This window comes from Epinephelus lanceolatus, chromosome 6 (genome assembly GCF_041903045.1).
Source record: "Epinephelus lanceolatus isolate andai-2023 chromosome 6, ASM4190304v1, whole genome shotgun sequence".
NCBI classification, from domain to species: Eukaryota; Metazoa; Chordata; class Actinopteri; order Perciformes; family Serranidae; genus Epinephelus; species Epinephelus lanceolatus.
Window position 1 is genome coordinate 16,080,626 of NC_135739.1, and position 13,184 is coordinate 16,093,809.

At 41.8% G+C, this 13,184-nt stretch overlaps 1 protein-coding gene and 1 pseudogene across 4 annotated transcripts; both read left to right on the top strand.

The window, feature by feature from the left end:
* The first annotated feature begins 758 nt into the window (after positions 1-758).
* LOC117253316 (cytochrome P450 2J4-like) lies at positions 759-6,179 on the top strand (annotated as a pseudogene). The gene is made up of 9 exons (XR_013491709.1): positions 759-1,081; positions 1,167-1,321; positions 1,733-1,882; positions 1,951-2,111; positions 2,269-2,409; positions 2,678-2,819; positions 2,941-3,128; positions 3,212-3,353; positions 3,686-6,179. The product of XR_013491709.1 is annotated as a cytochrome P450 2J4-like (transcript).
* Positions 6,180-6,543: 364 nt separating this feature from the next.
* On the top strand, positions 6,544-11,632 carry LOC117253314 (cytochrome P450 2J4-like). Of its 3 annotated transcripts, none has more exons than XR_013491708.1 (9): positions 6,544-6,846; positions 6,934-7,090; positions 7,673-7,822; positions 7,901-8,061; positions 9,024-9,200; positions 9,570-9,711; positions 10,678-10,865; positions 10,998-11,090; positions 11,290-11,430. XR_013491708.1 is itself a non-coding variant. In XM_033620670.2 (9 exons), exons 1-9 carry the CDS (start codon positions 6,643-6,645, stop codon positions 11,463-11,465), a joined length of 1,497 nt encoding a protein of 498 aa, XP_033476561.2. In that variant the 5' UTR covers positions 6,544-6,642; the 3' UTR covers positions 11,466-11,632. The 3 variants fall into 3 exon arrangements, 2 of the variants coding, with proteins under 2 accessions (XP_033476561.2, XP_078024824.1); XM_033620670.2 differs by having other exon boundaries at positions 10,949-11,090; positions 11,290-11,632; XM_078168698.1 differs by having other exon boundaries at positions 10,994-11,090; positions 11,290-11,632.
* The last annotated feature ends 1,552 nt before the right edge of the window (positions 11,633-13,184 follow it).

Genomic DNA, 13,184 nt, shown 5'->3' on the forward strand with positions numbered 1-13,184 from the left:
AACACACTTTACACTAGATGACAGTTGGAATTGAGCTGTTGTCATGGACTGCTCCTCTGTTACCCTCTGTCCCTGTCTCCAGCCCCTGCTTATTCTCCATCATCTTAGTAGTTCCTTTAATTCTCAAGACCTGCCATTTTCCATCCAGCCACCAGATGTCCTAGGAATTTCTCCCTAGCCCCATATCCTCACCTGTTCTTCCTAGTGGTCTGCCCTTCCTTCAACCCTGTGTCCTGGTCATCCTTTTGTCACACCCATTGACCCAGTCCCCAGGCTGTCTGCCAGAAATCTGTCTCTCCACTCCTGCCTCAAGAAGCAACATTTTCCATCCAGCCACCAGATGTCCCAGGACTTTCCTCTTAGCAGAATTTCAGAATTCACCTGCCTGCTGTCCTGCATTTAGGTTCTCCCTGCCTGTGCTGCTTCAGTCAGCTGTAACAGCTGCAGCCTAATGTCAGATGTGTGTTGGACTGCTTCAGGCGAAAGAGAGAGAATCTGTATCAAAAGCCAGGCTTACTATTTACCTCAACTTCCCTAACATTTGAAATACTGTAGACCCCACCATGCCTTTTATAATCACTGCTCTAATCACATCGCATCACATGGGATGATATTCGCTATTGCTACATTAAAATATTTGTTTTTGGGTCACTGATTAATACAATTTAATATCCATTTACCTGGTATAAAGAGGGCAGAGTCCATGAAACCAGTAGGCCTTTATGTTGCCAGGACCAATAACATCGAGTTCTCCCTCACAGGAGAGAGATAGGTGATGTTATTGGCCCCTGGCAAGAGAACACAAGCCTTTTATCGCATAAACGAAGCAAGTTAGCAACAGCCTTCAATTGGACAGACTTAAGCCCTATTTTTCAGGATGGATTCAGTCTTTTCTGTCGTTGGATCCTTTGTTGACTGGAATGTCAGAAGTCTGCTGCTCTTTACTGCAGTTTTCATCCTCACTGCAGATTATATTAAGAACCGTCGGCCGAAAAACTTCCCTCCAGGACCTCGGGCATTTCCTATTGTGGGCAACATATTTACTCTGGATTACAAAAGGGGCCATGAGAGTATGACACAGGTAGATCAACAGATGTCCAAAAATATATTGTAAATGCAGCTGATTGGACTCTGCTGCTTTCCTCATCTCACACATCCACTCACAGTTAGCAGGGAAATATGGAGACGTGTACAGCCTGCGAATGGGCCAGGCGTGGATGGTGGTGTTAAATGGTTTTGAGGTTCTGAAAGAAGCTCTGGTAAATCAGGGAGACAGCCTGTCCATACCTCCCACTGCAGGAAGACATGTTCCATGGACGAGGTGAGAGGATGTAGCACACACTCACACACACACACACACACACACACACACACACACACACACAGATGCAAAGCCTGTGGATTCACCTCACTGCTCGTGTGACTCCTGTCATACAGGGCAGCAATGTCTTTTCTAGATTAGAAAACCTCCTTTAGCTGTCTTGTTGGTGTGCTTATTTCACACATAACGACAAATCAGTTTTATATATCTGCTTTTCAGCAGTGACAAAAGTAAAGATTGTCTCCCAAAGATTTTGATCATTGATAATAAAATAACACCACTTTAAAACACTAAATTAAAATCATTATTCATCATTATTATACCAATACAACTTCTGTTGAAAATGAACTATAAATGTTTAATATGTAAGGTGTAAAATAATTTTCCTCTGTTTTCCTGATTTCCCATCAGGTGTAATTTCCAGTAATGGGAACTCATGGAAGCAGCAGAGGCGCTTTGCACTTTCAACCCTCAAATATTTTGGATTTGGCAAGAAGTCACTTGAACCTGTCATCTTGGATGAATTTACATATTGTGCAAAATACCTCATCAGCTATAAATGTAAAAAGTGAACGCACAGTAAGACAATCATAAATCCACAATTTACATCTAATTTCTTGTCTGTGGAGGTAAACCATTTAATCCACACACCATCCTCAACAACGCTGTCTCCAACATCATCTGCTCCCTGGTTTTTGGTCTTCACTTTGAGCACTGTGATGAGAAGTTCATGAAACTGATGAAGAGGTTTAACAAAGGTCTCGAAATTGAAGCCTCCATCTGGGGACAGGTATGGCATTTTAAAGTTACTGATGAAGTCATATTACTGTGTATCATTGTTGTGCAATCCTCATTATGAAAGTTTATAATTAATGCCACTGGCTCCATATGGGTATAGGTGTTTTAAATGTAATTAAGTAATTGTTGCAATCTGCTCTCCTCTGCAGCTTTACAACTCATTCCCTCTGCTGATGAGACATTTGCCAGGGCCGCATCAGACGGTGCAGCACATCTGGAATGATGTAAAGGACTTTGTAAGAGTACAGATTAAGGAGCACAGACAGAAATGGGATCCCTCAGACCAATGAGTGAGTTGCACTTTTGCCATGGCCTCTGCCTCACAGCACTATCTTTCTGGGTCTTATCTTTAACAGCAAACACTCATGTTAATCTATCAAATCAAAATAGCATCATAAATATTTTTCAAGGTCCAAGGTCCAGCATAGATGAAATGCTTTGTTCATCATAATGATTATGATGGTTACATCATGGCTGTTGGCTGTAAAAACATTGACAGGTAGTTGTTCTAAATTATTTTGCAGCATTTTTAAAACATGTATTTATTAATATTTTCAGAGTAAAGAGCAGACTGACAGCACTTTTGAGGAGGAAAACCTGATAATTTGTGTCTTGGATCTGTTTGTGGCTGGCTCTGAGACCACATCCACCACCCTGCGCTGGGCTTTCCTCTACATGGCAAAGTACCCTGAGATCCAGGGTAAATATATCTGTTTACTAACATGGCAGCGCTGTATTGTGCTCCATCTCTCCATGTGTCTTCTGCAAACTGTTGATGAAATAAAGTTTCCCCTTCTGTCTGTTCCTCTCCTGTTGCACAGCAAAGGTCCAGGCTGAGATAGACAGAGTGATTGGACAGTCCAGACAGCCGTCCATGGAGGATCGTGTAAACCTGCCATACACTGATGCTGTACTCCATGAGGTCCAGAGGATGGGCAACATAGTTCCTCTCAGTCTGCCTCATGCTACCAGCAGGGACATCCAGCTGGGAGGATACACAATCCCAAAGGTCAGTTCTCCTACGCAAGTTTTATGGCACATCCACTACCATGTTATGTCTTTATGATGTGTCATTACAATTTAAACCACCAGGGTGTTACAATAATTCCCAATCTGACCTCGGTGCTGTTCGACAAGAAAGAGTGGAAGACGCCCAGCACCTTCAACCCAGGACACTTTCTGAACGAGGAGGGCAAGTTTGTGAAGCGAGCTGCTTTCATCCCTTTCTCTGCTGGTGAGGAGCAAGACATTCACTTGTTTTATGGGTGTTTAGAAATCTGACAGCCATCCTGTGGGCGCTCGTGAGGTTTTATTTGATGATTATGATGTGTAAACAACTGCTGTATTACTTTATTTAAGTGGTTTACTTATATGAGCTCCTTTGAAAGCTATGCTCCTCACAGTTTGATTGATGCAGATCACTTCAAGATACAGCTCTCCCAGCAGGTTCAATAAATGCCTTTGTCAGACAAAAAGAGAATGACCACTGTTGTTCTAGTTTTAACTCTGGACCAAAACTGTGTCAAAGAAATGTTCAGATTGGTTCTGTTTGTTTTTCTGTCGCAGGTAAGCGGGTGTGTCTCGGAGAGAACCTGGCCAGGATGGAGCTTTTCCTCTTCTTCACCTCCTTCATGCAGCACTTCACCTTCTCCATGCCTGCTGGGGTGAAACCTGTGATGGACTATTGCTTTGGCATCACTTTAGCACCATGTCAATATGAAATCTGCGCAACCTCACGCTAAGAGTAGCTCAGATATAATAAATACTCAAAAAGCAATAATCTCTTCTGATTAGGTCTCAGGGTTTAGTGAATATATGAAACTAATATTTGGCTTTAATTATAAATAGTACAGGTTTTTAAGGCTAGTTAAGCTTAGTCTGGCTCAATCATTTATAATTTTTCAAGGTCTTTTTTGTATTTACAGAGGTGACACAAGTCACTTTTTCTTTCTGTTGATTTTATCATTAAAGTCTGAAATGTGTGATACACCTCAAAACTGTGTTTGTTAAAGGTAAATTTCGGTTTATTTCAACCTGTCTCCTATCGTCCTAAATTTGTTTCAAGTGACTAGTGACATAAAAATAATAGTTAGCATGTTAGCCATTAGCCTAGATACAGCATAGTAGCATCAGACCTGTTAAAACGTAAGTGAACGGGCATCCCTTCAAGTGCAAAGTTAGTCCACTAAACAAGCTTTTTTCCCACAAAGACCACCTCATATCGTTAGGATAAATGTCAGAGAACATATAGAAAATGACATGTAAACGTGTTGTCTTACCTTACCAGTGTGGTGCCATGTTTGTTTACAATTTAGCTCTGCTTTCCAAAGCACGGCCGAAATATCGCAAGAACAAGCAGCGATCTCATACCGTGCCTGAAATCTCTCGAGAACAAGCAGCAACAGCTGGAAGGCAGAACCGGACAGTAGCCTGAGAAGTTCATTCATTTATTTTATGAAAGATTTATAGAATAATAGCTGACTTTTTGCCAGACTTCGACTTTGTGGAGGAGGAATTTGATTTTGCAGAGTTTTATGGCCGCCCTTATTTATTTGAGCCAGAATACACTGACGAAGAGCTTCGTGAAATTGAAGAACGGAGGAGGAGAGAGAGAAAGGCACAACAGGTAGAGGACGACAGAGGAGGAATGGCTGCTGCAAGGCTGCGTAGCTCTGGAGATTGGTGGTGTACCTGTGAATGTTGTGCCCCAGTGCCCACAGAAGAGGAATGCCTCTGTTGCAAGGAATGGACCGGTTGCAGCCTTATTTTCAGGCTGTTTTGTCGTCTTTGCTGTGAAATTTACTTTGTTGAAGGGAGATTTTTGAGCTTTGAGAAACAACATAATCAGAAGAGAGCATCTATTTTGTGTGTGTTTGTGTGGTAATATTAACTTTACTACACTTACAAAGTTATCATTTGTATGCTATTGCCCTGAATTTGTTTATAAAACTTTGTTTCCTTGCATGCTATCATGGTAAACAAAGAATCCAACACCTTAAAAAATCTTCAGCGCGTGTATTTGAACTCTGCTCAATAGAATAAAGAGATCATATGTAAACGCTTGTCTAGGCGCAACTCATCTCAGAGTCTCTGCGGCCCATCACTATGATTGATGTCTAGCAAGGTCCAGTGCCAACTACAATACTTCATTGTGGTTCTCCCCAGTGCCACAAGACCATCTCCCCCAGGGGCTGGACACATTTGCTCACGCACCATGGCCAAGACCATTCAGGCAGCAAGGGCAGGGCTCACCACTGCCTGCTACAAGGCAAATGGGTTAAGTTCCAACACTGGTGAAAGAAGGGGATGCTAGCAGTTGGCTCTATTCTTTCCTTTTTGCAGTGTTTGATGGATAACAGGGCGTCACATGCCAACATTAAAGTGTACACAGCAGCCATCTCTTCCTGCCATGAGGCTTTGGGCGACAGGCAGGTCTTTGCCCACCCTCTTGTGAAGCAGCTCTTGCAGGGATCAAGAGACAATACCCGGTGATGTGCACGTCCTCCTCGCAATGGAACCTCCCTGTGGTTTGCTTTTGGTCTTCCAACCCATGAGGAGGACGGGGAGGTTAAATTGCATCTGCTCTGCCCATTTCACGTGTTGTGTTATTTCACGTTATGTTGAGCACACGACCCCCATCAAACACGCTGAACAGCTGTTTGTGTGCTTTGCTGATGTAAGGCTCTATCCAAGAGCGACTTGCAAAATTGCTTTGTGGGTGCATCTACCAAGCCGACAGGCAGGCTGTGGTCCACGTACACTCTACATGTGATGTGGCAGCGTCGATAGCCTTGACGAGTGTCGAGGACATATGTACAGCAGCATTTAGATCTACGTCCTGCCTGTTCATACGGTTCTATCCCTTGAACATGTCGGGCTCCTTTTCAGGGTCTGTGCTCACTGGAGTGACACAGGCTTGGTGAACAGGGATGGGCGTATGTCAGCTGTCGGCTGTGTTACACTTGACTATGTTCTAGAGTGCTACACCTGTCACAAATGGGATGAGGAGGCAAGGCCATACTCACCACTACATGAACTATCTGAACCCCTGCACATGCTTGTGAGTATTACCTGGAGATTCCAGTGCATGGCTCCATCTGTGTTAAAAGAACTTAGATTACATCATCAGTTCATTCAGGCTGTGGGGGAATCAACACATTAAACATTACTTTTTCACTATATGGGCATTTGAATTTGGCTTTCTAATTGTCTTATATCTGGTAAGATTACACATGATCTATTTTACACCAAACAACAAATTATATTCCCTACTTATAAAAATGATTTAAGGTCACTTATTAACAGCGTTTGTTACTATTTTTCCATGAAAACAGAGGACAGAGTCCAGTGCAACCATTAGGACTTTGCTGTTTCCAAGAGCCAATAACATCCAGCTATTACCTCACAGGAGAGAGATGGTGGATATTATTGGCTCCTGGCAAGGGAACACCAGTGTTATATCTAACAGGAGAAACAAGTAAAAACAGGCTTCAGTTAGGCAGGCTTGAGCCCTTTATTGCAGAATGGATTCAATCATTTCTGTCGCTGGATCCTACATTGACTGGGATGTCAAAAGTCTGCTGCTCTTCACTGCAATTTTCATCCTCACGGCAGATTATATTAGGAGCCGTCGGCCCCACAGCTTCCCTCCAGGACCTCGGGCATTTCCTATTGTGGGCAACATATTCACTGTGGATTACAACAGGGCCCATGAGAGTATGACACAGGTAGATCAATAGATGTCCAAAAAAATATATCATAAATGCAGCTGATAGGACTCATGTTTCTGTTATCTGCTGCTTTTGCACATGCAGTTAGCAGGGAAATATGGAGACGTATACAGCCTGCGAATGGGCCAAGAATGGATGGTGGTGTTAAACGGCTTTGAGGCTGTGAAAGAAGCTCTGGTTAATCAGGGAGACAGCGTGGTGGACCGTCCATACCTCCCTCTGCAGTGGGACGTGGGTCTAGGTGAGAGGACGAGAGACCTGGTTTGTGTTGGTTCTTTTGTTGTTTGCTCTTTTTTAATAAGTGTAAAGGTTATGCTTTACCATTTTCACAAGCATGTTGTAGGGTACATAAGGTACATACACAATGTCACATTGATTAAAATAGAAAATAAAACTCACTGATGAACATGATGAACCAATTTGTTGGTAGGCCTAATGAACCATTTGCACAAATCCTGACCTAGAAATCTTGTCTTTATGACATTAAAAGTGTGTGTTAACATTTGCGCAAATGGCCTTCAACAATAAACATTGCTGTTGTTTACACACTACATAACATTATATTTGGTCATCAATCCACTTGGACTGGGAAGCTCATGTTCAGGCAAGTCGTAAAATTATTATTAAACCTTTCTCTAACACAAAGGGTTGTTTGACATGAAAGGAAGGCATACAAACTTATCAAAATATCTCCCAAATATTTTGAAACGTTTTTAGAACATGGACTGTTATTATTTATATTTTATGTGTAAACTAAGATTCCCTTATTTTCCTAGTTTTGATCTACTTTGATCTATTTCATTTTTGATGTATTTCCCTTCAGGTATAGTGTTCAGCAGTGGGAGCACATGGACACAGCAGAGGCGTTATGCACTTTCAACCCTCAAATATTTTGGATTAGGCAAGAAGTCACTTGAACCTGTCATCTTGGATGAATTTACATATTGTGCAAAAGACCTTATCGGCTATAAAGGTACATACTGAATGCACAGCAACACACAAAACACAAAACACACACAATTTACATCTAATTTTCTGTTTAATTGTGGAGGTAAACTATTTGATCCCCAACACATCATCAACAACGCTGTCTCCAACATCATCTGCTCCCTGGTTTTTGGTCATCGCTTTGAGTACGGTGATGAGAAGTTTGTGAATCTGATTAAGTGGTTTGGCAAAGCTCTCCAGCTTCAAGCCTCCATCTGGGCACAGGTAGCCTACAGCACTTTAAAGTTCTTGATGAAGTCGTAATGCTGTGTACCCTTATTATGCAGTACATTCCAAATTATGAAACAGTTTTATCATTAAAGAGAAATTTCGGTTTATTTCAACCCGTCTCCTATCGTCCCAAATTTGTTTCAAGTCACTAGTGACATAGAAACAATAGTTAGCATGTTAGCCGTTAGCCTAGATACAGCCGTAGTGTCAGACCTGTTAAAACTTAATTGAACGGGCATCCTTTCAAGTGCAAAGTTAGTCCACTAAACAAGCTTTTTCTCCACAAAGACCGCCTCATATCGTTAGGATAAATGTCAGAGAACATATAGAAAACGACATGTAAACGTGTTGTCTTACCTTACTGGTGTGGTGCCATGTTTGTTGTTTACCATTTAGCTAAGGCTGCAACCGGTCCCATTCCTTGCAACAGAGGTATTCCTCTTCTGTGGGCATTGGGGTACAGCATTCACAGGTAACGTTACACCACCGATCTCCAGAGCTAAATCCTTCCAGCAGCCATTCCTCCTCTGTCGTCCTCTAACGTTACCTGTTGTGCCTCTCTCTCTCTCCTCCTCCATTCTTCAATTTCACGAAGCTCTTCGTCAGTGTATTCTGGCTCAAATAAATATGTTCTCTGACATTTATCCTAACGATATGAGGCGGTCTTTGTGGAGAAAAAGCTTGTTTAGTGGACTAACTTTGCACTTGAAAGGATGCCCGTTCAATTAAGTTTTAACAGGTCTGATGCTACGGCTGTATCTAGGCTAACGACTAACATGCTAACTATTGTTTCTATGTCACTAGTGACTTGAAACAAATTTGGGACGATAGGAGACGGGTTGAAATAAACCGAAATTTCCCTTTAATGCCAGTGGCTCTATCTTGGTGTAGTAAAAATTCTTTAACTGAAATGACTGTATCAATAAATTCTTGTTCCAATCTGCTCTCCTCTGCAGCTTCACAACTCATTCCCTCTGCTGATGAGACGTTTGCCAGGGCCACATCAGACAGTCCTGCACATCTGGAACAATGTGAAGGACTTCATAAGAGTACAGATTAAGGAGCACAGACAGAACTGGGATCCCTCAGACCAAAAAGACTTCATTGACTGCTACCTGAATGAGATTGAAATGGTGATTGATGCTTGATCTAGCTTTGGTTTTCTTATACTTTGTTGTTCATGAAGCTGCTCCTATAAACATCATATCTGCGTGTTTTGCACCTACATCAGAACTATCAGCTGTTAATGTGTTGTATTGGCATAACTTTTTATTGTGGCACCATTTCTAGCTGGTTTGTGCTGAGAAGTGCAAAGACCTTCTGTGCACTTTTGCCATAGCCTCCACCTTGCAGCATTATCTTTTTAGACCTTATCTCCAACAGTATTTAATCTAGCAAAACAAAGTCTTTTAAATATTTTTCAAAGTTCAAAGCCACACAAATTAAAAGTTACCATAAATGGATATGACCTTGGCTGTAAAATTAGTTTTTCTAATTCTCAGAATAAGGGGCAGGCTGACAGCACTTTTGATGAGACAATCCTGGTTCATTGTCTCTTGGACTTGTTTGTGGCTGGCTCTGAGACCACAGCCACCACCCTGCGCTGGGCTTTCCTCTACATGGCAAAGTACCCTGAGATCCAGGGTAAGATCACTGACCAAGCCAACACAGCTCTTTGTTCTTACTGAATAATGTGCAAATGGGTGACACCAGAACACATTTATGGGTGGTCATTACATATACGTGAACAAACAAGATCACGTAACAACTTCTGCTGCAATCACCAGTGCCCTGCCCATTTATGGTGACATGGTGACATCACATAGTCACATGCCACATGGACCAGTGGTGGCTCCGTAAGCAGGGTCTCACACAGGAAATGCTTTTACACCTTCAGTTTTAGGTTATATCAGGGGTAGGCAACCTGTGGCTCCGGAGCCACATGTGGCTCTTTAGCCCCTGTCCAGTGGCTCCTTGAGCCTTTGAGAAAAGAATTCATTCTATGAATCCACATGTTGCCAAACCTGGATAGCAGTGGCTGGTTAGCTATGGATGCCAAATCCAAAAAAGTAAATTGAATGAAATAGAGAATGTAGTAGTGCGTGGACAGATTTGTTTGCTCTCACTGCCAGCTCTGCAAAATTTAAGTACCAAATAATCATAAATAGTGCCCTGCACAGTGGCCACCTTGTGGTAAAACATATTAACAAATATTAATTTAGACATAATAGGCTATGTTACCTTGATTATAAGGCTGAAACATGTTTTGCAGCTCAACACAGATTTTTTAAAAAAATCAATTTTGGTCAAAAATGGCTCTATTAATGGCAAAGGTTGCAGACCCCTGGGTTATATAAATGAACAAATCATCTCTAAAGTCCAATGGTTACAACAGGTAAAAACTGAGGGCACTAAAGGGTGAGGAAATTTTGTGGAGAGGACCAATGGGCCTACCGACCAACAAAGCGAACTACAGAGATGCAACATTAACAACATTACCACAAGACAATTTACTAACATGGCAGTGCTTCAGCGTGCTTCATCTCTTTTGTAGCGAGCCAGTGAACTACAGTTTCAACCTCTGTCTGTGTTCCTCTCTTGTTGGCACAGCAAAGGTCCAGGCTGAGATAGACAGAGTGATTGGACAGTCCAGACAGCCGTCCATGGAGGATCGTGTAAACCTGCCCTACACTGATGCTGTACTCCATGAGGTCCAGAGGATGGGCAACATAGTTCCTCTCAGCCTGCCTCATGCTACCAACAGGGACATCCAGCTGGGAGGATACACAATCCCAAAGGTCAGTTCTCCTATGCAAATATTATGTCACATCCACTACCACGTTGCATCTTTGTGAATTGTCATGAAAATTCCAACCACCAGGGAGTTATAATAATCCCCAATCTGACCTCGGTGCTGTTTGACAAGAAAGAGTGGAAGACGCCCAACACCTTCAACCCAGGACACTTTCTGAACGAGGAGGGCAAGTTTGTGAAGCGAGCTGCTTTCATCCCTTTCTCTGCTGGTGAGGAGCAACACAATGTCCTGTTTGACCAGTTTAGACAAGAGCAAATTTTATAATAGTTAACAGAGCAGTTCTGCTTCTTATAAAGACCTTACAGTATGAGAATAACTACTGCTGTTGTCTTCAATTCGTTTGAACTCTGGGCCAACACTGTGCCAGAAATATTTTCAGTTTGTTTCTGTCTGTTTTCCTGTCTCAGGTAAGCGGGTGTGTCTCGGAGAGAACCTAGCTAGGATGGAGCTTTTCCTGTTCTTCACCTCCTTCATGCAGCACTTCACCTTCTCCATGCCTGCTGGGGTGAAGCCTGCGATGGACTATTGCTTTGGCATGACTCTGGCACCATGTCCATATGAAATTTGCACAATCTCACGCTAAGAGTAGCTCTGACATGACAAATACTCACTTTGACAGCGTCAAGTGAATATATCAAACTGATATCTGCCTTCAATTATAGATCACACTGATTTTAAGGCAAATTAAGCTTAGTCTGGCTCAATTGTTTAATTTTTTTTTTAAATAATTTCTCATTTTTTCAAAGTTGACATGAGTCATGTTGTCTCTCCTTGTTGATTTCTGTTTTCTGTGATATACTTCAAAAATGCAATTGATGTTGCAATTTGGATTTCTACCACTCGTCTAAGGGCATGTTGAGGTCAATATCTTAAGAAACATAACTTTTTATTTTATATCATCTATAAGACTCATAAAAGGTATACTATGCAGGGTACTAACGAACAGTGTATAGACTTATACATAGTCTGGGCATCTGAGAAGTTAAATTTCTCTTTGTTGGAACTGCTAACAACTCATTGACATCTGAAATGGTGTCTCAACTAGTCACTGCTTTTTGCAAGCAGCCAAAAGCCCAAAACATTGGTAGCTATTGATTGAATCTAAACCGCTTTATATTTCATAGGCTTATATCTTAATGTGTAAACCAACTACTATTAGAATAAACCATTCAACAGTATGTCGGAGAAGATTCTCAGTCATCCAGGTCATGGTAATCTTAAGTGCTAATATCGTAGGCAACTGGACTTGCTTGCGTTTCTTGAAGACCTTTCACCTCTCATCCAAGAAGCGTATTCAGTTCTAAATGACTGGTACGAAGTTGCAGGCTATAAACCCTGTGTGGGTGAGAATCCTTGCAGTCGTAGGGGTCATGTGAGCTCTTAGTTTCAGAGTCGTTAAGGTCACAATGTGAGTCGTTGACCCACCTGGCCACCATGTGAGTCGCATGCAACTTCGTACCAGTCATTTAGAACTGAAAGAGGTTCTTGGATGAGAGGCGAAACGTTTTCAAGAAATGCAAGCAAGTCCAGTTGTCTACAATATTAGCACTTACAAACATTCAATAGTATCTTAAACAACTACAACTGATAAATGATATTTGCAGTTTAATGCAACAATAATAACAATCCTACAATAAAATACACTAACACCCACAAGGGCCTCTTTTTTGCATTTGTTCCAATCAGAATGTTAACTTGTATTTGAGTATCTTTACATTGCAGTGTTGCTGCTCTTATTTAAAAATGTTATAGGATAGAGGATGTAGAAATGAACTCTCAAAAAAAACAGTCACACCAACCTAATTTGGTTAGATATAATTTCATAGAATTTTGTGTGGTAAAAAAAGGAGGATACAACAATCATGGCCAGATTCAGTTATTTTCACCTTTGGATTTTTGAAATGTTCAATCAATCAATCAATTTTATTTATACAGCCCAGTATCACAAATCACAGTTTGCCTCAGGGGGCTTTACAGCACATCCCTCTGTCCTTAGGACCCTCGCAGCAGATAAGGAAAAATCCCCCCCCCCAAAAAAAAATCCTTTAACGGGGGAAAAAACGGTAGAAACCTCAGGAAGAGCAACTGAGGAGGGATCCCTCTTCCAGGACGGACAGACGTGCAATAGATGTCATACAGAACATCACTTTTGATGGTAACAGACTCTGGCACTGATACAAAGATTTTTGACTGCTCCTTTGCCACCTAGCTGGGAATTCACAGGGAGCCCTTGGCCAAGTCTATTAAAGCAAATGCCCTTGATAGTCATCTCCAATGCTCAGTCACCCACAGATCGGTCCCC